The 22,424-nt window shown below is 49.6% G+C and overlaps 9 protein-coding genes and 1 non-coding gene across 10 annotated transcripts; 3 read left to right on the top strand and 7 right to left on the bottom strand.

Moving 5' to 3' along the window:
* Positions 1-527: 527 nt before the first annotated feature.
* F5Y00DRAFT_236159 (uncharacterized protein) lies at positions 528-3,521 on the bottom strand. Its single transcript, XM_048007673.1, has 3 exons — positions 2,567-3,521; positions 2,313-2,503; positions 528-2,195 (listed from the first exon to the last, which is right to left on the bottom strand). Exons 1-3 carry the CDS (start codon positions 2,817-2,819, stop codon positions 1,230-1,232), a joined length of 1,410 nt encoding a protein of 469 aa, XP_047865212.1. The 5' UTR covers positions 2,820-3,521; the 3' UTR covers positions 528-1,229.
* A 4,054-nt stretch (positions 3,522-7,575) lies between these two features.
* Positions 7,576-8,622, bottom strand: F5Y00DRAFT_261752 (carbon-nitrogen hydrolase; the record flags this gene model as incomplete). Its single annotated transcript, XM_048011264.1, has 1 exon — positions 7,576-8,622. One exon carries the CDS (start codon positions 8,620-8,622, stop codon positions 7,576-7,578), a length of 1,047 nt encoding a protein of 348 aa, XP_047865211.1.
* Positions 8,623-8,826: 204 nt separating this feature from the next.
* F5Y00DRAFT_70429 (GAF domain-like protein) lies at positions 8,827-10,166 on the bottom strand. Its single transcript, XM_048014037.1, has 5 exons — positions 9,882-10,166; positions 9,706-9,810; positions 9,641-9,645; positions 9,477-9,556; positions 8,827-9,386 (listed from the first exon to the last, which is right to left on the bottom strand). The coding sequence occupies exons 1-5, from the start codon at positions 9,882-9,884 to the stop codon at positions 9,031-9,033; spliced, it is 549 nt and encodes a 182-aa protein (XP_047865210.1). The 5' UTR covers positions 9,885-10,166; the 3' UTR covers positions 8,827-9,030.
* A 123-nt stretch (positions 10,167-10,289) lies between these two features.
* F5Y00DRAFT_70424 (uncharacterized protein) lies at positions 10,290-11,677 on the bottom strand. The gene is made up of 3 exons (XM_048014036.1): positions 11,414-11,677; positions 10,873-11,350; positions 10,290-10,800 (listed from the first exon to the last, which is right to left on the bottom strand). The coding sequence occupies exons 2-3, from the start codon at positions 11,300-11,302 to the stop codon at positions 10,400-10,402; spliced, it is 831 nt and encodes a 276-aa protein (XP_047865209.1). The 5' UTR covers positions 11,303-11,350; positions 11,414-11,677; the 3' UTR covers positions 10,290-10,399.
* Positions 11,678-12,183: 506 nt separating this feature from the next.
* F5Y00DRAFT_t80 lies at positions 12,184-12,256 on the bottom strand. The gene has a single exon. It is a non-coding gene; the product is annotated as a tRNA-Cys (tRNA).
* A 431-nt stretch (positions 12,257-12,687) lies between these two features.
* Positions 12,688-14,416, top strand: F5Y00DRAFT_269588 (uncharacterized protein). The gene has a single exon (XM_048012466.1). The coding sequence runs from the start codon at positions 12,881-12,883 to the stop codon at positions 14,303-14,305; it is 1,425 nt and encodes a 474-aa protein (XP_047865208.1). The 5' UTR covers positions 12,688-12,880; the 3' UTR covers positions 14,306-14,416.
* A 1-nt stretch (position 14,417) lies between these two features.
* On the bottom strand, positions 14,418-16,895 carry F5Y00DRAFT_70390 (ArfGap-domain-containing protein). The gene is made up of 4 exons (XM_048014035.1): positions 16,598-16,895; positions 16,498-16,514; positions 16,278-16,388; positions 14,418-16,213 (listed from the first exon to the last, which is right to left on the bottom strand). The coding sequence occupies exons 1-4, from the start codon at positions 16,710-16,712 to the stop codon at positions 14,447-14,449; spliced, it is 2,010 nt and encodes a 669-aa protein (XP_047865207.1). The 5' UTR covers positions 16,713-16,895; the 3' UTR covers positions 14,418-14,446.
* A 599-nt stretch (positions 16,896-17,494) lies between these two features.
* F5Y00DRAFT_236122 (RmlC-like cupin domain-containing protein) lies at positions 17,495-18,895 on the top strand. The gene is made up of 2 exons (XM_048007672.1): positions 17,495-18,012; positions 18,168-18,895. The coding sequence occupies exons 1-2, from the start codon at positions 17,875-17,877 to the stop codon at positions 18,678-18,680; spliced, it is 651 nt and encodes a 216-aa protein (XP_047865206.1). The 5' UTR covers positions 17,495-17,874; the 3' UTR covers positions 18,681-18,895.
* A 444-nt stretch (positions 18,896-19,339) lies between these two features.
* On the top strand, positions 19,340-21,917 carry F5Y00DRAFT_70378 (PLP-dependent transferase). The gene is made up of 3 exons (XM_048014034.1): positions 19,340-20,407; positions 20,489-20,610; positions 20,741-21,917. Exons 1-3 carry the CDS (start codon positions 19,483-19,485, stop codon positions 21,326-21,328), a joined length of 1,635 nt encoding a protein of 544 aa, XP_047865205.1. The 5' UTR covers positions 19,340-19,482; the 3' UTR covers positions 21,329-21,917.
* Positions 21,877-22,182, bottom strand: F5Y00DRAFT_261746 (uncharacterized protein; the record flags this gene model as incomplete). The annotated part of the gene is made up of 1 exon (XM_048011263.1): positions 21,877-22,182. One exon carries the CDS (start codon positions 22,180-22,182, stop codon positions 21,877-21,879), a length of 306 nt encoding a protein of 101 aa, XP_047865204.1.
* Between the last annotated feature and the right edge of the window lie 242 nt (positions 22,183-22,424).

Raw genomic sequence — 22,424 nt, 5'->3', positions numbered from 1 at the left:
AAATACTTGCTATTGGAGCTCGGAGGTAATGGTGATATTGATATTTCAAGGAGAAGAGGAAAAAGACGAGGCGAGCTTCTAGCGGACCTTCTCTTGTTTTCATATATATCCTCGTCTCTTACTTAGGTATTTAGTTTAACTATCCACGTTTTGTAGGTTTACTTTGGTGTTTGGGAAAGACGGGACTACCTACCTAGGTAGGTATAATAACGGAACATGAAAGGAAGGGGGAGTTCTTTTGTTTTTTTGTTTTTTTCACCCTTCGTCCCACTGACTATTTCTCTACCTACCTATCTTCACTATGTCTGGTTGGATAAATAAGGAGTCTGGACTATGGATGCTATACACTTGAAGACGGTGAGGTTTGGTGCGCGAGCAAAAAAGGGGGTGGGAGTATGGATATAGTAGGAGACCGACTAACTACTAGAGAATGTATTCTGGATGATGTTGTCGAAAGAAATAATAGCTTGGTCTACGTTTCGGTTTAGATTGAACACTGATATTGATATTGATATTGATATACCCCATTATAAATATAAATAGGCTAAAAGCTACCTAATCTATCATTTCCGACCTACTTCTTCTGGCTGCTGACTTGCGCGCATGGCGGTTTTATAAGGAAGCAATTGGTCGGATCCCAGTCATGCTTCATGTATAAGAAAAAGCAAAACAGTAAGCATACAATAACGACGCAAATCCATTTAGTTTTTAGTTATACAAAGTAGGAAAAAACACTCTACAATATCCCAATAATATATATTGGCCTACCTACTCACGTACAAATGCAAATCGCACCGGCGGCAGCGAGCCGCAACACAATCGCCTCTCCCCAGAGTCAAACAACTAACTACCTACGAAAAGGCTCGCGAACCCGAAATCTATATATGGTATCGTGCCGATTCGAAAAAAGCCTATAACGTAATATGGATAGGAAAAACAAACGTGAACCCGTCCAACAGACGGGACCTTACGTCCTGGACGAGCAGAAGCTCTCCGATAGCAATCTCTATATATCCCTATGATCTTATGATCCCCCAAGACCTCGCAGTGGTGAGACGCGGGTATATGCACATGGCATGTAACCTCGTATATGCGAGGTATTGCCCGTTCCTCTCTGCTGATAGATGACCTGACCTTGTATAACGCCACAAAACACCTAACGTAAGACAAACCCCCTGACCCCAACTTGAACCCCAAATCAATCAATTGGTGGTGGTGATTGGCTAATTTCATAACCCTGTACTCCCCACTACTAATACAAGCAACATGCCGTTCAGGGCACACACAGCCATGAACGCGGCCCAGACAGCAAGGCGGTATAGGATGCTGACGGGGTACTGACGATATAGCATGGCACCTAAACCCATGCAAGCGCAGAATAAACTTGCTACGGATCCGATCGTCACGCCGGCGTCGACTTCGAGTCGGAGCTTATGTCGACCTGTTGCTACTAATACCCCGGAGACGAGCAAGAGGATAAACGCAGCGACGAATGCGAGTATCACGGTCCGAGTCAGTACCTTATCGCGGTACATGGTCACTTGGTAGTCGTTGTTCTCTTCCGTCGCCGGCAATGCCGCATAGCGTGCTCCCTTCCGGCGGCCGATGCTGGAGTTTAGCGACGAGGCGTACTCATCCTCGGTCGCTTCGTTGTCGGTCGTCTGTGCAGTCGAATGCCGGGTACTCAAGTAATCAGGCGAAGAAGAGCTGCTAAGAAGTGATTGCGTTTCGGATGGATATAGATGCGGCGCGCGCGTTTTCAGCCAGTGCCGGACTTTATCTACCGGAACAGTGAAAATCGTTTTAATATACACAAAGCCTGGGAAGTCGATATCCGCGTTCGGGTCGATATAGATTGCGTATCCCCGTTCCTCGTCACGATCACCCGCCTCGCTCCCGTGGTCGTACTCGTTCCAATACGTCATCGACGAACCACCCGGTGTACTGATGGATGTAGATTTCGGGGATTGTGTCTGCGAAGATCGGCGACTCTCGGCGCGTTGTTCGAATTGTGTCTTCATTTTCCGGCGCTCGATTTCGAGGGAGTTCAGGTCAGGAGTGGCGGCCTCTAAGGTGGCGAGCAACTCTCGATGATGTAGTCGTAAAGGATGAAAGTCGTACCTCGTGAAACTTTTAGGTGATGTGAGGACATTTTCTTTAAAACGACTACTCAGCGTTGTTGAGCCGGTCCATTTCTGTATAACGCGGCCGTAGGCGGCCAACCGTTAGCACTATGTCATATGCCATGACCGTCTTTAGGTTTTCTCTCCTATAACGTCGGAAAGTTACATGTGAGTGCTGTGAGTACATACCCTGTATTTCTTGAGTATTTTGCGGAACGCGATAACCTGTGCGTTAACAAACCGACTCAATGCCTTAATATCGTCGTCGCACTCGTCAACTTGTAATGCGTATTTAGCGAGTCGTCGTTGCCGCTTAGGCGACATTCCACCGGCGTTGTTACATCGTACTATAAGTTGGTGTATCGAGTCGGAGAGGTGACCTAGAGGGCGCGCTGTCAGTTAAATAAGGTTGGTCAATTGGGATGGTGGTGGCAAAAGCGTACATAGGCGTCTTGAGATCTCGTCGGCTTTGCTTATAACAAAAAGACCAACACGGCTGTGCTGGTTGCAGAGCTCATTATAGAAAGCGTCCTCGAATCTTTTCAGGGCATGATCTTGCTGGCCAGGAATAGCAATTGCGGTGGCCTGGTCTTTAGTGGTGTGCACCTTGATCTGGTGCTTTAGCGAATTATAGTCGATATTATGCAGACTCCAGCTCGGGACCGACTCTTCTTCGAAGTGCTCCCCGTATTTCATCGTTACCAATTCGAAAGCGCCACGGCGATTATACAGCCGTTGCGGCTAGTTTTTCGGTAAGAGACGATTCAGAATAGCACCTCTTGCCTATTATGATACGAATTGAAATTATTCGTATGTGTATGTAGATGTAGGAGGAGGAAAGATTAGACCGGAATAGTTGGATATAGGTCTTGTCTTTGTTTGCTCGGTGTAATTAATTGTTCGGGGTAATAATAGCAAATAGATAAGAGAATGTTTAAATGGCGGGCAGAAGTCGGAACTTTCAATGATTTGGACCGTCGATTATTCCATGCGCAATTATATGACGTTATCAATGTTTCGGCGGGTAGATACAGTTGCTCTGGTGCTACATGTATTGTACCTGACTTGGTGCTTTGGTGGATACCTATACGTATGTATGCAGCGTTAGGCAAATAGGTAAGTACGTATATACGAGGTACTCGCAATGAGATGCACGCCGAGACGAAGCCAGTTGCTTGGTAACTTGGTTTTTTTAAGGCTTGGTTTCTTAGTCGATTATTTAAATATCGATCGTCCCTCTTTTCGGTTTATTCATGTATGATGTATATAGGGAAACGAAGTTGGGTAGAAAGTTTATTGGATACCTTACCTAAGGTATTCATAGATCATAGACGCGGTGAATAGAACTTAAAAGTAGTAAATAAGAAACGGGAACCCCTTGATATTAAATGGTTAAAGTGGTGTCATCTTTACAGTAGCGTCGAACAACGCGGTTTCTTATTTCTAGTCTTCGGACGGGAACTAGGAACGAAAAGCCGGTTAGAGTAGTGGTAGAGTGATAGAGTGATAGAGTATACATACATTGTATCGTGAGCATCTCGCGGTCGCGGCTCCCAATTCTTCGATAATCTCCCAATCTTTCCAATTCATTATCGGCCGAGATGTGCCTTGCCTTATTTCTAGCGCTAAAGCTTTAGCGGTGATAGGTACGCTACTTCGTAGGGCGGCGGGAATCCGTAGCGGTCTCGGCCCCTGCGCTAATCCCGGTCACAATACCTATCCTTGTCCTAAATCCTACTCTACCTATTTTCTCCACTCGTGGATATGCAATACAAAGGGGACTGGGGGATTGATTAACGAATATTCGATCCACTGTCGACATCATCATATTGTAGCGTATCGGCTATGCTGTGTTGCTGTGCTGCTGTCAATCGCATTGCTATCAACTAAACCTATAAAGAATTCGTCACACCGCGATCTGATGGCTTGCATGATTATCTGTGGTAACTGTTTAGATGCTCGCGAAGCTTACGATCTGAGGGTTTATTTCGAACATATTAAAAGAGCAATTATGATACTGATCAGGTAGCATCCTCGGTTTATATTGCAACTAACAGAGAGAAGATTTAAGAATCTGTATAAGTTGATTGGTCGATTGAGAAGACCCTGATTCTAGTTAGAGCGGGGCAGAGTTGTATTGATTGGTGGGTGACACAGACGAGCTACTCGAATGCTGTATCATTACCTAACAGCCGGATCCCTTAGCTTTGGGGAAGCTACATAAGTCTTTTCCCCCATACATAGTACATAAAAGAGACCCATATATGAGATAAAACTCGCAGGAAACTTGCAGGAATAGAGAGATCACCTAAGACGAATTAGGAGTATCTAACCTTTCTGACTTTAGTGTCCTTTGCCAATCATAACCCGTATACCAAGCACGTGGGGCCTCACCGCTCTGTGACAGGTCTGAGACCATTGTAACACTCATCTTCGATACCTTCATTTTGCCCGATACCTTCACTGACTACCCGATCTCATATCTGTTTTTTTTTCTTACTAGCTGAATGATCATGCGACCTATTGCCTCTTTTCGGCCTGCAGTAGTATCGACTTCGGCTCCAATTAACTCGAACGAATGGAGAATGTTCCATAACGACTGCGCTGTAACCGTGTGAACCGCAACATTTTGTCAACCGGGATTGCATTACGAATTTGGTGCAAGGGAACCATGGCGTCTAGAACGTCTACAGTACGGAGCGGAGTGTTTTGGTCTCGTGTCCACTTGCCACAAACATTTTACATACGAATCTGAACAACTTAATGATGTAGACAAGCGGGTCGTGAGTTGCACGGAAGCCATCTCGAAAAAGACCGTTCTCTCGGGTATGCCTTAAAAGGGTGTCTTAAAAGAATGTCTTAAAAGGATGTCTTAGGAGAACCGAGGATATTTCATCATCGTCAAAACGATCGTCGCAATTTCTGCTACGACATCGTCTATCATTCTATCATGCATGGGGAAAGACTGCAAGTTATCTGTCATACCCCTAAGTCCCGTTGTGATGTATCTCTTCGCCGGCCGTTGCGAGTACGAAAGGGTATGCGAGCCTTACCTACATACTGCATACTAATGTTCAAAGCTGAGCGACCCTACCGAACAAATCCGGCTAGAACTACTGCAAAGAGTGCATCTGAACGCGGAGCCATCCCGGTTAACTAGGGGTTCATAAGCAAAGGAAATTAGATTGGTTGCGACACATATTCCGTACATACAGGAATTATTCTAAACCGACTGCTACCACTACCACCGATATTACCAGCCATCCATCTACTTACATGTTTTGCATAGAGTTAAATCGCAGAATCTTGACCCCAGCCCTCCGATTTTGCAATACTTCCTACAGGAAGTAAGCTTCCTGGGTCACATTATGGGATCTGGCAGTCGAGTGCATACCGACAAATTACAGTGCCAATAAGAGCCAAACCGGCCGTCCTCGTGATCTACAAGGTGCACACCGGCTACGTAGAGCCGCATCCGAATCCGAATCCCTAGCAGCAGTTTCCGGGAATAGGGTCCTCCAAACCTTTATGCCTGGTGTATTCTTCCTGGCGTCAAAAAGTAAATACTAACTTAACCAGCACTGACAAAGGTCTAGGTGTATACTAAAAATAAAATACTACATATGTAGTAGCTTATAACTAGTAGCCCCGCTGGACCTGTCTTCGGGGCCGATCAGGCTACCTAAAAGGGTGAAAAAAAAGACGTCCAAATAAGAAGCAAAAAGCGAGTAATATTAGCCTCTTCCTTTCCCCGAGTGGGGGGTCCGAGACTAGAATAAAAACGTTAAGCGACCCTGGAAATTCTCAAACTGTCAGACCGGCAACTCCCGTTGTTCTGTTTCACAAGAAAAGGAAAAGGTATGAGGAATAGACGACTAAGACAGCAGGACGCCCAAGATCAGAGATTCTCGAGATTCGAGATGTCAGACGAGATGCCGAGCGGTATCGGAAAGCGACGCTGACATGCAGAATAGTAACGGCTCGGAACAGAACCTGCGGGATGTGACCAGTCATTTATTCGTTACTTTTGCCTCCCTTGCTTTTTTTTTTTCATCGCCTTTTTCGCGCTGTTGTATTCATCAGCCGCGCAATATAAACCCCGAAAGAGTGATAGCCTGTCCCTTATCTCACAAACACCTACCTTTCGCAGACGCTTGGTCCTTCTCGTGGGCTTCCCCCTATGCGACGCAAAAAAGTAACGTCCGTATAGTATCACACAATCCTATTATAACTAGTCGCCATCGAGGCCATCGACCCTTGAAATCTCGGCAGTCCCTCGGGGTCTACCTGTAACACACACTTCGATCGATTAATAAATTATGAATTGGTGGGCTGCAGAGAGGGGTGTTGGTGGCTCGGTGAGACACACTTATAAACCACGCATGCTCTCTCAGGTAAGGGAGACCCTTAGGATCGACCATGACCAGTTTAGTATCCGATAAGGAAATTGCTCGCGTGCCTCCTTTTCCGTGTGGGAGGCAATATCAGGGTCCAACCTTGAAGATACATATACACAACATACTATGGATTTCGTATGTGTATACCAACCTAAATAGTGATCAACGATTGATGCAACTACCGTCGTCCCTCGGTAGCTTTATGGCACAAGCCGATGACGCCGCGGCACGGTTATTCGGTCAAACACCAGACGATAGCAAGAGAGTTGTACGACATATCGTGTTTACACGACGCCGGAAAGCCGCATTTGGCTTGGTGGCGGAGACAATCCACAAGCATATGAAGACGAAAGGAGTATCGGTTATTTACTGCGTGTTTGTTTTTAATAAGGTAGGTAGATTGGTACAGTAAAGTAGATACATATCGCTCATAGCTATACGAAAATGCGTGCTTGGTACATTTCATCCTCGGGTAGAGATCGTCCACGTCGAAGCGAATTGTTAGGAGAGCAATTGACAGTATAATACTTAGGTAGGCATGAAGGTTAAACCACTGGAATTATATCTCACAAAGAAGGGTAGAAGATAATAAGCTACCTATATGCCACGTTAAAAGAAACCAAAGTTCATAAGCCGATTAACTAATAGGTATATCTAAGGCACATATAAGACCCCTTTATAGAAGATGATACAAATAGGCCAACAATATAATCTCGTATTTGTCATAAATCATACTTCGTTAAGGACCGTTTTCCCTCTAGATTATTTACAACAACTGGTAAAAAATGACCGTTAGAACTTGCTGAGTAACGGTGTCTATGCTCTCTCTCAAATGTAATAAGGCGAGGTAGCATCCCAAGGAACACTTAACCTTGCGTCCAAGATGTCTTCCGCAGCAGCGTTTGGTTCTATACCTTCCTTAGGCAGGCAGATAGGTAGGTAGGTAGGTGGGTTAGTTACCTAAGATATATCTAAACCCACGTTAAACCCACGTTAAACCCCCGTCCGGCGAAACCAACTCCTTACTCACCACCACCACAACCACAACCTCAACCTCACTTCGGCGAGTTCGGCTCCTCAAAACTAATCTTGCCCTCGTTAATATCCGGGTAAACATCGAACCTCCGCTGCGTCGCGAGCGGGATATTCCGCCTCGTCTCCAGGATCGTCTCGCCGTCCAAGTCCCAGTACACAATGTCCTCTTCTTCCCGCGCCTCGACCAGCACCCGCGCCATCGGGTCGACGACCAAGCTGTGCCCGTACGCGTGGTACGCCGCATCCATGTCCCGCGCGGGACTGCACAGCGCCACGTACAGCTGGTTGTCGAGGGCGCGCGCCTGGCCCTGCAGGCGCCAGTGCAGGGGGCCCGTGGTCAGGTTGAAGACGCCGGGGTACACGAGGGCGAAGGCGCCGCGGCGCGCGGCGACGGTCGCTAGCTCGGGGAACCGGATGTCGTAGCATATGGCGACGGCGATGCGGCCGTAACCCGGCAGGTCGACGAGGGTGACTTTGTTCCCCGGGAACAGCACCTCGCTCTCGCGGAAGGTCATCTTGCCCGGGATGTCGATGTCGAAGAGGTGCACCTTGCGATGGCTCGCGAGCAGCGCGCCGTCCGGGCCGAACACCAGCGACGTGTTGTAGTACTTGTTCGTGCTGGGGTCCGGGTCCGCCTCGGGGATGGACCCGCCGACGAGGAAAGCGCCCGTCTCGGCGGCCATGGCGGAGAGGGCGTGGTACGAGGGGGATTGGTCGGGGGACGGGGGGCCGGGGAGGAGGGTCTCGGCGTATTGCGGGAAGTAGTTGGTGCCGTAGGGCGAGTTGAAGCACTCTGGTAATACGATGAGCTTGGCGCCTGCGCGTGCGGCTTCGACGACTTTGTCCCGCGCGTGGGCTAGGTTGGCCGTCTTGTCGAGGCCGCTGGCGAGCTGGATGCAGGCTAGCTTGATAGGCTGCTTGAGGACGGGCGCGGTGGAGGTCGCCATCGTGCGGATGCGGGCTGCTGCGAAGGATAGGGAATTGGGTGTTAGATTCCGGGGGCGAGATATGGTGGTCGGCTTGGAGATGGTTCGTAGGGTTCGTAGGGTTCGTAGGAAGCTTCTCATGGTTATCGCATTACTATCACCGTTCGCGAGAACGAAGTGGGATAAAGATAAAGCTCCATCGGCTGCGAGATCGGGATCTCGGAATTGGAGATGGTTGGGCTCGGTTTGACGCGGGGTTGGTGTTCGGTGCGGGGCGGTGTGCTGGATTGGTGCATAAGTTGATGGGATGGGGGGTCGGATTGAATATTGTCATATCCAATATCACTCATATGTAATCCGTATGCTTCCTCCCATGTGATCATTTCATTTTCGAAGTAGTCAGGGGAACTATCGGGTTTAATTTATAAACTCGACGGCACGAATGGAGCCCAAGTGATTTAGGTGATCAAACCCATTGCTCATTAGCATTAGTTCAGCAATAAAAGTCATATTATACTATTGATAGTTAATACCTTCATGATTCCCGCTTCACCAATCACAGCTCCTCCCTATCAGTTCTGCCAACTGCTCCAAGTATTTCTTATCCACGTCGTCGAACCCATTGATATCCGCACAGTCGACGTCTATAATAGCCACTAACTTCTTCGCCTCTCCGCTCCCGACGATAATAGGTACCACGATCTCGCTCTTGCTATCCCCATCGCAGGCGATATGTCCCGGGAACTTCTCGACGTCGGGAACCAGCTGCGTTATCTGGGTTTCCGCCGCCGTACCGCATACCCCTCTACCGAAGGCGATAGTTTGGCAGGCGACTTTGCCCTGGAACGGCCCTAGGACGAGCTGGCGTTTTGACGTTGTCGCCTGCGGATCAAGGGTGTAGAAGCCTATAATAGCGCAGCTGTAAACCCGAGTACTTATGCTTAAGAAAAGCTACGGAGACTTCTTCCGTATCTTAATCTTAACACTTTACTGACCTGCCCAGTTCACCTGGTTGCTTGGGTGAGGCAACGATTTATAGGCGTGCCATAAGAGGGATGCTGCGTTGGCAAGATTGCTTTAAGGGAGGCGGCGGTTAGTCCAGCTCCAAGCTGACAGCTGACAAGGCTACTCTGATTAAATTAAATTTTCGAAGACATACCATACCTAAGGAGGCAGAAGTATAAGTGTGAGTCTTGTCCTTGAATTCTGAGGGCATGAACGCACCCAGTTTCTCTGGCCGTCGAAGAGACCTTCGGCCTGTAAGAGGACTTGCGTGTAAGCCTGCTCTTTTGTCACGCCCTCGGCAAAATTCGATGCATCCGCATGGACCTATGGGTATAAGTCAGAGGTGAAATTTCTATGTGTGAGCTTAAGGGAAGGGGAGTTTTGAGCTTCCGAACCATTTTGTAGCCCACAGCAGTGTTACAAATCCTGGATCTCGGGTATAACTATCCTAGTCTTTCAAGTATAGTGCAACCACCGCGGATGATCTCACACGCCAATACCCGTATTTATATATCCGTATTTATATATATAGTTCGCATATAGTCGACTTAACTTGCAACGATAGAGACGATGGCTCGTGAGGGAAAAAGGGTTTTTGCATATCGAGCGAGCACGCGATTGTTAGCGGGAATGACCCACTTCGCCCGCTACTAATACCGAGATTAGCCCTACCGGTACCCGAAACTATCGCTAGCTAGCCTAAGCGCATCGGCGTGGCAGCAACGGAGGAGCTGTTACGTACCTTCCTTGGATATATAAATAAATAGGGGTCTCTCCTATAAGACTTATAAGACCAAAGCATACCTGAAATGAGAAGGAACTTCTTCTTTTTCTTTTTCTTTTCTCTTTTTTGGCATATTAATTAACATACAATAATTACTAAGGTACCTAACTTGTAGGATGACTTATTCGCTCATAAAGGCATCCCCATCAATGCTGCTAATTCGGCCGCATTCTCTCTAATATCAGCATTTACCGTATCATTCTTACTTATCTTCTTAAACTCCTTCCTCCAGCCCTCCCACCTCTCCCGCATTAAAGGCCCCTCATACCGCGTCAAGTAAAAGTGATATAGTTCCTTGCCGGCAAACCGCATCCACATGGTCGCCGAAGGAATATGTACTTCGACGGGCTCGTGATCCGACCTTGACGCCTTCTTAATAACATAGCAGCCCCAGTCTCCTAAAAGCGATATATCCGCAAACGGACCGCCCATAAAGACTATCGCGGCGAATGCGTTGATATTAGTCCATTGAGAGTTAGCAGCCTTTTCCGCGCTGGATTCAGGTCGACTGTACGGCCAACCAGCTGACGCTGTAAGACCATTAGCACATGCTTGGCTCGTACGACAGGAGAAACACAACACATGTTGAGTAAGTAACTTACAATGCCAGTAGTCGCTAAATATATTCCAAAACCTAGGGAGATCCTGCCACAACTCAGAGGCCCTGACCGTCCCGGTCACATCCATGAAAGTTCCCAAGCTCTCTCTTCCGGTGCGGTCCACGTGTGGAAGTTTGCTAATCGTATCCAAAAGGTTAGCGATCTTGATGTGCTCCGAAGGCCAGTCCACGATGACGTCGATGAAAAATCCCCAGAGCTTGCATAGCTCCTCGTGTATTTCCTCGACCAAGGTTGTGTCAGCAAGGGTTGCTTCAGCAAGGGTTAATTGGTGCACGTCTGCAGTAATAAGCACTCCCGCTTCCTCGGCTCCTATATCATCCTCGAGGTAAGCTTTAAGCGCGGCAGTCTGCTCTGCGGTCGCCACCTCTTCATAGACCTTTTCGTCAAACCAGGCGTTCGGGATGACAATCATATCGAAGTTGCACGTATCTACCTACAGCCAAAGTTACAGCTAGAGGCCCTAGGGGATGTTGTGGTGAGTCCTGTATAAATGAATACCTAAGAGAATAACCTCGTATGATACCTAAGTCCGACTATAAAGTCAATTGTGGATGCCAAGATGGTGGACCGAAATACCAGCCGCCAATCGGTGATTAACCGACAAGCCGCTTATTCAGGATCTACACGCATATGTAGGTTATCCGCTAAACAATGTTGGAAGGGCCTTGCTTCATTGTGACTTGTTAAGGGGGTCTCTCCGAAAGGTTACCTAGCCACGTCGGGTTCCATCCTTACCCAACCTTTATTACTAAGGCACCTTAACTCCGCTACGATATCACCGATGACACCAAATCGACCACATATACATATCGGGGAGTAGGTATACTTCGTCTTAGCCCTAGGTTTGCGGGATTCTTTCCTAAAAATGGTGTTGACGTCTACCTCTAGTTATTCCAAGCCATTACATAGATAGGCTTAGACTTTTGAAGGGCCAATGAACAACCAAATCTCTTACTATATGTATTCAATATGCTCACACTGCACTAAAGTTGCTTGCTCTTTGAGTTGTAGCTATAATTCTTGCGGGACAAGGCCCCCACTCCGGTCAATATGACACTATTTTCACGTGGGGCTGGCAGGAAAGACCATAGTATTTTCGTTAAGATGAAAATACACGCTTCAAAGTCATCATACTAGCATCCAATATCTGTCCGGGTCTTCCAATCCATACGATAGATGAGCTGACTTCAAACACTTGAAACATCTTTTCATAGAAAAAAAGATTTTTAAAAAGTTTCACAAAAAGTAAGTTGTTGGATACTATATTATACATATCCAACCGATCAGATTAAAAGGAGCCTGCCGGGATCGAACCGGCGACCTAGGGATCTGCAATCCCTCGCTCGTACCACTGAGCTAAGACTCCACGTGACATGAGAACCCGGCTGCTTACAAGCATTTATGTAGCAAAGTCTCGGGCAGAGTTTACATAGGTTAGTCTTCTTAGACGACATAACGACATAGGCTAAAAAGACAACCATCGTGTAACTGAATTTCGATGAAGAAGAACAAAGGCATTTCCGGGGTAGACAAGGTACCACCGAACCGGGGTTATTCATCACGCACAAATTGATTGATTGGCGGCCTGCATGAAAAACCCCCGGGATCCAACGTCGTAGTTGCGATGGGTGTGGTGTGTTCAGTTAAGATGCTACCTAGAATACCTAATATAGCATGCCACGCTCTCGGAACCAGATGTCCCGGACCGTCTGTTATTCTGAACAGATCTGCAGATAATGGGCGCGACTTGCTGTCTTCATAATTTTATCACCGTTTCTTTGCTTATTCTCACTATTAGATAGCTGAGCTTAGATAGGTACATACCTCTTATAGTCCTACACTTATAAATCCTTACTAAATCTGAGAGTCGTGAGGTAGGTATACTATGTCTTAAACTCGAACTCGAATGAGAGCTCAAGTCGGGAGAGTTAAAAAGTAGACATAAGAACAAGAACAAGAACAACCCTGAGATGGGCCACCCGCCGCGACAATGGGCGCGATGACGATGCGAACAAGCAGGCGAGCCCTCGTCTCAAGCTCTCGCCTGCGACAAATCGTCCTCGTCTCCGTGATCTGCCTAGCGCTATATTGCTTCCTCCTGGTCCCCGACCACAGTCTCGACTCGTCGCGACCAGCCATGGCCGATACCTTTCACCACCCACACTCCTCCTCCCCTAACTCCAACTCCAACCCGGAGAACAAACAATCACCACTATCACCCGCCCTCCTCAACAACCGCTTCCTCACATCCACCCAGTGCCAAACCCATTTCCCAGGCCTAACCCAGGAAATCGACGCCGCCGTATCCAAAGGACCCTTCACCCTCCGCCGGAACCCGCACGGCCTCGGCCCAACCGTCCTCCGCATCCGCGACGGCCGCCTATCCATCCTCACCTACGCGCGCAAAGTCGATCTATCAGAAGCCATGCTCCAGCACCGCTCCGCAACCCTGCACCAGCTCGCCAACGCGCTCCTCACCGCGCCCCCCGCCGAGCCCCCCCTCCCCGACACCATCCTAGCCTTCAACCACCAAGACGACCCGACCTCCCCTTCCCTCTCGTACTCGCGCCCCGCCGACCCCTCCTTCGACGGGCCCACCAAGCACTTCTTCGCCATCCCGCACTTCAGCTTCTTCGCCTGGCCCATCTCCAGCGTGCGCTCCTTCCCGCGCGCCGCAGAATCCATCGCCGCCCTCGAATCCCGGTTTGCGTCCTGGCGCTCCAAGGACCCCCGCGCCATCTGGCGCGGCACGACCTGGTTCAACAGCCCGCGCGGCGGCGGCGGCGGCCGTCTGCGCCACGACCTAGTCCTCCTCGCGCGGGGGAAGCCGTGGGCGGACGTGGAGCCCCTCGCCGCGAACGGGAGCAACGCCTTGATGATCGAGGATTTCTGCCGCTACCGATACATCGTGCACACGGAGGGCGTGACGTACAGCGGGCGCTTCCAGTACCACCAGCTGTGCGCGAGTGTAGTTTTGGCGCCGCCTATCTCCTGGATGCAGCATGTTACGCACCTTGCGCGGCCCGTCTTTAGTTACCAGCTCGAGGGCGTGGAGCGCGCTGCCCTTGATAGCAGTAGAAAATTGGTGCCGTACCCGGCGCCCTGGGTGAAGGATGCTTGGCCCAAGGAGTACGATCCCCGGGAGGCGAATATCGTGTTTGTGGCACCGGACTGGAGCGATCTCGAAACTACGGTTGAGTGGTTAGAGCGGCATCCCAAGATTGCCGAGGGCATTGCGAGGCGGCAGAGGGAGCTATTCGATGGCGGGGGATATTTTAGCCCCGCGGCGGAAATGTGTTACTGGCGTGCCTTGCTTCGGGGTTGGAGCGAAGTGGTCCGGACCGAAGGGCAGGGCTTCGAAAACCTAGAGGAGATACCTTGGGAGGAATTCAGCTTGAAAGAGATCCATAAGTAGCTTGCCATGGAAAATATACCTAGTGTATGGGAGAACATGGGCACAATGGTTGAGATATATACTTTCTAAGTTTTCTTCATTGATATAATACACCTTGTGATTATTATTTTATATATACACGTATGTGCAGGGCATCTATAATTAACCGCTCCTCGCGCTCAGGCTGGCGAACGCATCTGGACTGTGTCGGCCGTTATTCCAAGCCATCTCCATCCCCAAAGTCATGCTCTCTCTGCTCCTGGCACCTGAGGGAACTGGATTGGGATTACTGGGCACGGCGAACGGCGATGGAGCCGCGGCTGCGTTTGGAACGGGGGTTGCCGCATTGTGCATAAAGGGGTTATTACTTCCTGCTAGGGGTGATGATGTGTTTTGTTGCGGAGGTACCTGCGCCTGTGCTGGTTGAGGGGCTGTTTGATTTATCTGCGTACTGGACGCACTCTGATCTTGGACCTGTGGACGAGCCGGGGCTAGCTGAGGGTAGTTATATAGAGCCATGATGGAAGCAGTATCAGGCCTTTGAGGCTGCTGAGGCTGCTGTTGTTGCTGCTGCTGCTGGTACACCGGTTGAGTTGCCACTTGTGCAGGGGGTTGCGTCTCGTACCATGCTTGTTGGGGTGGCTGAGACATCACGGCTGGAGCGGACGCTTGTACAGGCTGGCTCGTCGTAAAGAATGGGTTGCTTGGGTTGCTCGCATTGCTCGCATACGCAGAGTGGGATGAATTATTATAGAAATTCTGTTGCGACTGTTCGGGTATCTGATTTAAAGTTGGCGATACGACTCTAGTAGGAGATCTAGCGAAAGGGTTATTTGCAAGAGAGCCGTGGTTCTGGAACGGGGAAGTGTTTAATGAAAGTGCGGGCTGCGGATTTGCGGGAGCTTGTAGGAACGGGTTGTAGCTCTGCTGTTGCTGTGGAGGCAGCTGAAAATAGCTCTGACTGCTGGTAAGTGAGTGCTGTGTAAAATTCTGTGCTTGCGGAATTGGCGGAGTCATGGGTTGCGAGTAGAAAGACTGCGCCATGGGCTGCGGAGCCGGTACTCCCCCAGTATGATGTGGGAATAGTGCCTGTGGAGGAGCCGGTGCTATGGACAAGTTCAAGTTCTGCAAGCTCTGGTTTAAGTTAAAATCGGCTTGCTGGTTCGGCGCCCCAAACGGATTCGTAGCATAAAAGGGGTTCCTGTTCTGCAAAGTTCCTGTCGACTGCGACGACTGGGGCTGAGCTGGCTGTATGTCCCATGGGTTGTTCGACACGGTGCTGGCTGGACTCCGCGCTGTCGGTGGACTAGACTTGGACAGCCCGATGGAGGGCGCGGTTCTCGGCGTCAAGGGCTGAGGAGTTAACGACCTAGAGGTCGGAGGAGGTCTAGAACTGTCACGACTTGGTAGAGATAACGGGGGTCCTCCTCCACCTTCTCCTAGCCGTACTAAAGCTTCTATTGTCTTTTCAATATTACCATTGACACCCTTTAAAATCATAGCGTTGCGTTTGTCGTCCGTAAATCCCATATCCCTGAGTTGTGTCAACTTCTGTGCCATATCCTCTGGGGTGTCTTGATGCACGCTAGCTCCAAAGACCTTAGGAGGAGCCTTGTTGCGCGACTGATCAGGGCTGCGTGGAGGGTCATGGACACCGAAAACGCTTTCACGTGGACGTGTATCCTTTTTAGACCGAAAAGAGAAGAAACGACTACCAGTCTTAGGCGGTAGCGGCGGCGGAGTACCTTCGTCCGAGCTTCCAGTATTATGCTTTTTCGTCCCGTTTGCTGTCTTCTGTTGAACGTACTTGGCCCGTATAAATCGTTCCATGGCGGAATCAGCTTCGTCAGCATCGATCGGTACCGGCGGCTTCTTATTCTGGGGATTATAAATCTTGTTCGACGCGTCGTTTCCCACTCGTTTCATACTCTACTAATGTAGTTAGTTAAGACTGAGCGAACCCCATTTCTGAGAACTTCTGGGTGATTCGTACTTCGACTTGATCGTTCGACCAACTATCCATACTGAGTGATTTGACTTTAGATATATGAGTGCCCAATTTGCGATGGATGGCTGCGCATCGCATGCAGAGAAAAACACCAAGCTGCAACCGTATTAGCATCGAGTTCGTATCGATTTTGTTGGGTACGGATGATTTAGATGGCGGCTACAACTCTACGATGGTAGTGACGGAAGAGGCCTCGAATACGTACATTCCATGATGCCCAAGCTAGAAGATGCAAGTTAGCTCTATAAGTTCGAGTCTGTGATAATAGACATGAAAGGGAATTAGCTTCTGCGAGTAACACATACATGGATTTCTTGCTTGACAATCGGCGCAAAAATTATTTCCTGGTACGTTATGTACAAGATCCTGCAAGACCTTCTCATTCCGCGCCTGCTGGCGCTTGCTCATGAGCCCGGACATATTTGCGCTCGTTGATTGAATTAGAAACGGATGTTCTCGTGAGCACCAGTCGAGTACGAGTACGAGTCTAATTGCAACGGCGCGCGGCTGAAAAAATAAGTTGGACTTCCGACAAACAACAAAATAGGAAATTCGCGTGGAGGCTGGGAGACGACTGAAGCCGAAGGAGGGTATGTCGCTGTTAGTTATAGGTCAGGGGGGGTTATTTCTTTCCTCAATTCGGATTGGGCCTTTCTCAGCGGGAACTGAGCATTGTGATTTGAGAGTTGTCAGATATTGAAAAAAGGGAGCGTAGCATGTATGTACAAACAAACATGCGTGATGCGTGCCGATACGAATGAAATATCTCGACAATTCAAATTCAAACTCAAGAAACAGAAGAGGAAGAAGACAAAAAAGGAAACCAGAGAAAAGAGTGCGTTCCTAGGTCATTTTCGACTCCAAACGAAGTATGAAGATTGAAGAAAGGATCGACGGGGCCTAAAGACGGGGCATAAGACGGGGTCTGGATCGCAATGGCTTCCCACTTAAGAACTACTATTCCGTATGTACAAAAGACCCCACAAAAAATAAAGGAGGCAAGAACGGGGAAGGGGAAAGCACTTTCAGCAGCAACTTCAGTAGCAACTTTAGGAGGTAACTAGCACTTCAGTTAAACCGTTTTAACGCCTAGCCGAGCTGAACTTATGTAGTGTACCTATTGTACATACACTAGTGTAGCTTAGTTCCAGCGCCCACTCATATCCACTTACATCACTCCACTTTAAAAATAAACCTAACAGCCCGAATCCGTTTCTTGCTACCTTTCAATTGGATCCTTATTCGATATACACAAACAGCGTACAGCCTATAGCCAGACGCCAGACAGCTGCCCGTGGATATTCCCCTTATTTTAAGCGTAACTATTTCGTGCTTACATCTCCTGTTTATGTACGCCAGGTCATAGACTTACCTATCTCGTAAAGACGGGGAATTAGAGCCTTAGTGCTTATCGACTATGATGACGAATGACGAGGGCATACGGACCTGGTAGACATGGGTCTCGTTCATACTCCTAGCGGTGTGACCGTTCCACCGGGTTGAATATATTATAGCTCGACGCGCGCTCGATGCTGTCGTGTCACTATACCTTCGTCTATCTTGGGACTTCTTGGAAATAGTCATGTCGGGCATAGAACTCAAACCATCGTTTCCCGCGGGTCTTCCGTCGGCCGCTTCTGAGCCTCCATCCACTCAAGCCGTCATTAAGGCACTCTCGCTAGAACCTCACATCGAGGGTGGATATTTCGTCGAAACTGATGTAGGTATCTCGAAATAGTGATACCTCTAGCAATGACGGATAAATGTTGAAGTTGTTTGCAACCTCTCAGCTTATTCCATATCCCAATTTCCTCTCGCCCTCTGTCACGACGAGCCCCTCGTCTTAAACAGTAACTAACGAAAACCCCTGACTAGCGTGATCCTCTTCTCATACCTTCCCCTTTTCCCCAAACCCCGGCATCATCTCTTGTGCCACAGAGACCTGGCTTCGACCCGGCTTACCGCAATGCCTCGACCTCCATATTCTACTACTTAACTCCCCAGTCGCCACAAGGCAATTTTCACCGAAACCGGGGGAGAACCGTACATACCTTGCATCGCGGCCGCGGTGTGTACGTTTTGATACACGCCGACGAGCCTGACCTTCCCGGCGGTGGAAAGAGGATCGAGACGTTCACTGTCGGGCCGGATGTTACCAACGGCGAGAAGTTACAGTGGATCGTCGAGGGAGGCAAGTTCAAAGCTAGCTTCTTACTTCCAGATAATCCTAGCAGTGGCGAGAAGACCAGTGGTGGGCTTTTGATATCAGAAACAGTCGTTCCGGGTTTCGAATTCTGCGATCATGACTTCTTGAACACTGAAGAGTTTCGAAAGCTAGTTAGCCCCGAGAAAACAGAAGAATTGGCTTGGCTGGTGAGGAAAGCTTAGCGATGGTTTAGAGGCGATGGGATAGATGTCTTCTCGATCTAGCAGGGAATGAATTGTTGAGGAATTAAGCATGATGAGTAGTATAACTTATCATTATGATCTTGAGCCTCGACTCGTTTCCTACTATTTTACGCTTCTTGGCTCATAGATTCTTGCTATTTCTCACATATATGATAATAGCCAATGCATTATAAAACCAAAGTATAAATAGCCGCCAGAAGGGTTTTACCACACTTAAGAACCCCTACGCGGCTACTTGAAGTTTAACCAAGTGAAAGTCTACCACAAGCAGAAGTATAACCGTTACATGATGTGCACCCCGCACTCATCCAATAATAAATATCACAACTTCATTCCTACCACAAGAAGCGACAAAAAGTCCTTCCTTCAATGCTTCTAGAATCATTCATAAGCGCTGAATTACCTACAAATGGAAACTAGAGGCGTAAGATCTAGACGGTGAGCCTAACTTAGCGTCTCCAAATCATCAGCATGAGAGGTAATACTTTGCGATCGATAGACTGACCTGATACCGATCACATAATTTCCGAGTCAACGAATATAATAAAATCTAGAATTTTGATTTGAGACTTGTTCTAACCTCGAATTACATAGACTGCCTCAAATACTCTCATGAGCTGCGACCCATTCTATGTAGCTCATTCAGCATTCCTCTTCGCTATACAGATTAACTAACCACTTACAAGACGTTCCTAGGTCCTAATATACCTAGGTAGCGTATGTACAAACATATAAACCACCGTCCTTATAGTTATACCGAGGCATCCCCCACACAAATCCAATGGATACAGAAACCTTCCTCAGCACCTCCTACACCCTCATCCGATCCGTCGCCGCCGTCCCCCCCGGCACATCCGCACCAGCCCTCCCCTCCCCCTCAACCCTCTCCACCGCCCGATCCAGCATCCCCACCCCCTCCACCCCCAACGCCCTCTCCGGCCGTGGCCCCGCCGCCACCCTCGCACACCTAACAACCGACATCGCGCCCGCGCTCGCCGGCCACAACCGCACCGGCCGGTACTACGGGTTCGTAACGGGGTCCACGCTCCCGGTTGCCGAGGCGGCTGATAACTTGGTCTCGGCGCTGGATAATAGCCTGCAGGTGCATCTGCCAGGGCAGAGCGTTGCGACCGAGGTCGAGGATGTGGCGCTGAGGTTGCTGTTGCGGTTGTTGGGTTTAGATGATGGCGGGGTTGGTGAGGAGGGGAAGGGGAACAACTGGGCCGGCCGCACGTTTACGACGGGTGCGACGGCGAGTAATGTCCTGGGATTAGCGTGTGCGCGCGAAGCCGTGATAAGCGCACGCTTGCCGCCGGCCGGAAGCAGCGCGGATGGCGGTGGTGGTGGTGGTGGTGGTGGTGGTGGTGGTGTGGGCGAGTTAGGACTGCTAGGCGCGTGTGCGGCCGCGGGCGTGAAAGAGATTCGAGTCCTAACGAGTATGGGCCACAGCTCGCTATCGAAAGCGGCGTCGATTGTGGGGCTAGGTCGGAGCGCGGTGAAGGAGTTGCGGTATAGCGAGGCCGAGCCCTGGAGGTTGGATCTGGATGCTGTGGAGAGAGAGCTGCAGCGCGAAGGGGTTGCTAGTATTGTGGCTGTTAGTGCGGGTGAGGTTAATACGGGGAGGTTTGCGACGACTGGCTTCGAGGAGATGCGGCGGCTACGGGATTTGGCTGATAAGTACAAGGCTTGGATACACGTTGATGGTGGTATGTTTTGCTGCCCATCTATATACCTATATATACGTGTGTCGGGATAAGTAACGCTGATATCTAACCGGACATATCTAGCATTCGGCATCTTTGCCCGCGCCCTACCAGCTACAAGCGAATTTTCACGGCTCCGGGAGTTTACGGCCGGCCTCGAGCTCGCGGATAGCATCACCGTGGACGGGCACAAGCTTCTCAACGTCGTACGTCTCATATATCCTTCTTTCCTTCTTTCCTTCTTTCTTTCCTCTATCTATCCATCCTAATCCTCTCCCCCCCCTATATTCCTCCCATCCCAATGAACCAACCCCACAACCGCTAACAAAACCCCAGCCCTACGACACCGGCATATTCTTCACTCGCACCTCCCACATTCCCCAAGCCGTCTTCCAAAACCCCAACGCAGTCTACCTCTCGACGCCGACGCCGACCTCCGGCCCCGCCATCCCCAGCCCCCTAAACATCGGCCTCGAGAACTCGCGCCGCTTCCGCGCGCTACCCGTGTACGCGGTCCTCTTGAGCGAGGGCGCGGAAGGCGTAGCTGACATGCTGGCGCGCATGGTACGACTGGCTCGCGGTATCGCCGGGGCTATAGCTCGTGACGACGAGCTGAGAGGAGACTACGAATTACTGCCTGCTCTTACGGCCGAGCAGAAGGGGGCAGGGGAGAAAGAGGAGGAGGAGGAGAACACGCATATTGTAGTGCTGTTTCGCGCGCGAGACCCGGGGCTTAACGCTGCGTTGGTTGAAAAGATTCAAGCATCGGGGGACTGGTACGTTAGCGGGACAAAGTGGGAGGGGCAGCCTGCGTGTCGTATTGCGGTGGCGAGTTGGCGGGTTAATGTCGATGAAGATTTGGCGTTTGTGAAGGACAGGTTAGTTGGGATAGCTAAGGAGTGGAAGGACGGGGATGGTAAATGAATACCCCCTAAGACGAGGGACGCGGGTTAGGTTGGATTACATAGACTTATATATTAAAGAAGAGGCTTTTAGTGACAATGGCAAAAGCCCCCTTTTTGTTCTCTTTAATTTTTTTATACCTTGCTCGTTGACACGTCTCCCAGATAGTCTTATACTAACTTGAAGCTGTAGCAAGAGAATGCTATAGCTACGTAAGTGGCCCTAATTTATAATAATTCATCTTGAAGCACTTCTCTTATCGTAATATCGAGACTTCTTCGTCCGTAAGCGGCGCGTGTTGCGAAGGATCTCTAAGACGATCCCGTACTGAGAGAATATACCGAGGATAGGTAGGCAAACTCCAGTCGTAGTCTTCAACAGACCTGCCCATACCCTTTGAGGTGGTATGCTTGTTGTTTGCAATCTAGCATTCTAACTCGGCGCAGTAGCCGATTGAATCGTCCAGCGAGCGGGCTGCAACATCAGTCTACTAGCCATCTTAGCAGCAAAGCAGGTCTGCGACATTCTGTTCCCATCTTACAACCATCCATCCCATCCATCCCATCCCCTCAGCCAAACTTCCGACTCCCCCCCTTCGTCGTCCCCTTCCCCTTCCCATCCTTATCTTTCCCATCTTTATCCTTCACCCTCCCCTTCCCAATCAACTCCAGATGTCCCGCACGCTCCCCCAACAACTTCTCCGTCTTCGCGACCAGTCCCGCCGCGAGCCGACGCTGCAGCTTATCAGCCGACGAAGCGTTTTTCGCCTTGGACACGCGCGCGCCCTTCGTCGACTTCGGGGGCTGCGGCTTGGCTTTCCTGCCCGAGGAGGCGGGCGCGCTAGACTTCTTGGGTTTGACGGCGCCTTGAGCCATTTTCTTTTTTTCCTCGGTCTAGCTGGCTGGCCGGTCTGGGTTTTGGGTGTGAGGGTATCGGTAGATGATGACGTTGGCTTGGATAGGGAAGGAATACGCGAGTGGTGAGTGGTGAGTTTATCGGGATCTGGTCTGATATGATATGATCTGATATAGCCGCCGCGGGAATCTGCGCTTCCGTTTTGTTCTATTCTATCGCAAATCCTCCGATGCCGCCTCCCGGTTCACACCAATTGTAAGAA

This window comes from Daldinia vernicosa (assembly GCF_022497035.1).
Source record: "Daldinia vernicosa strain CBS 139.73 unplaced genomic scaffold F5Y00scaffold_21, whole genome shotgun sequence".
NCBI classification, from domain to species: Eukaryota; Fungi; Ascomycota; class Sordariomycetes; order Xylariales; family Hypoxylaceae; genus Daldinia; species Daldinia vernicosa.
Note: the sequence above shows the minus strand (reverse complement) of the source record. Positions and strands in the feature narration are given on the sequence as shown.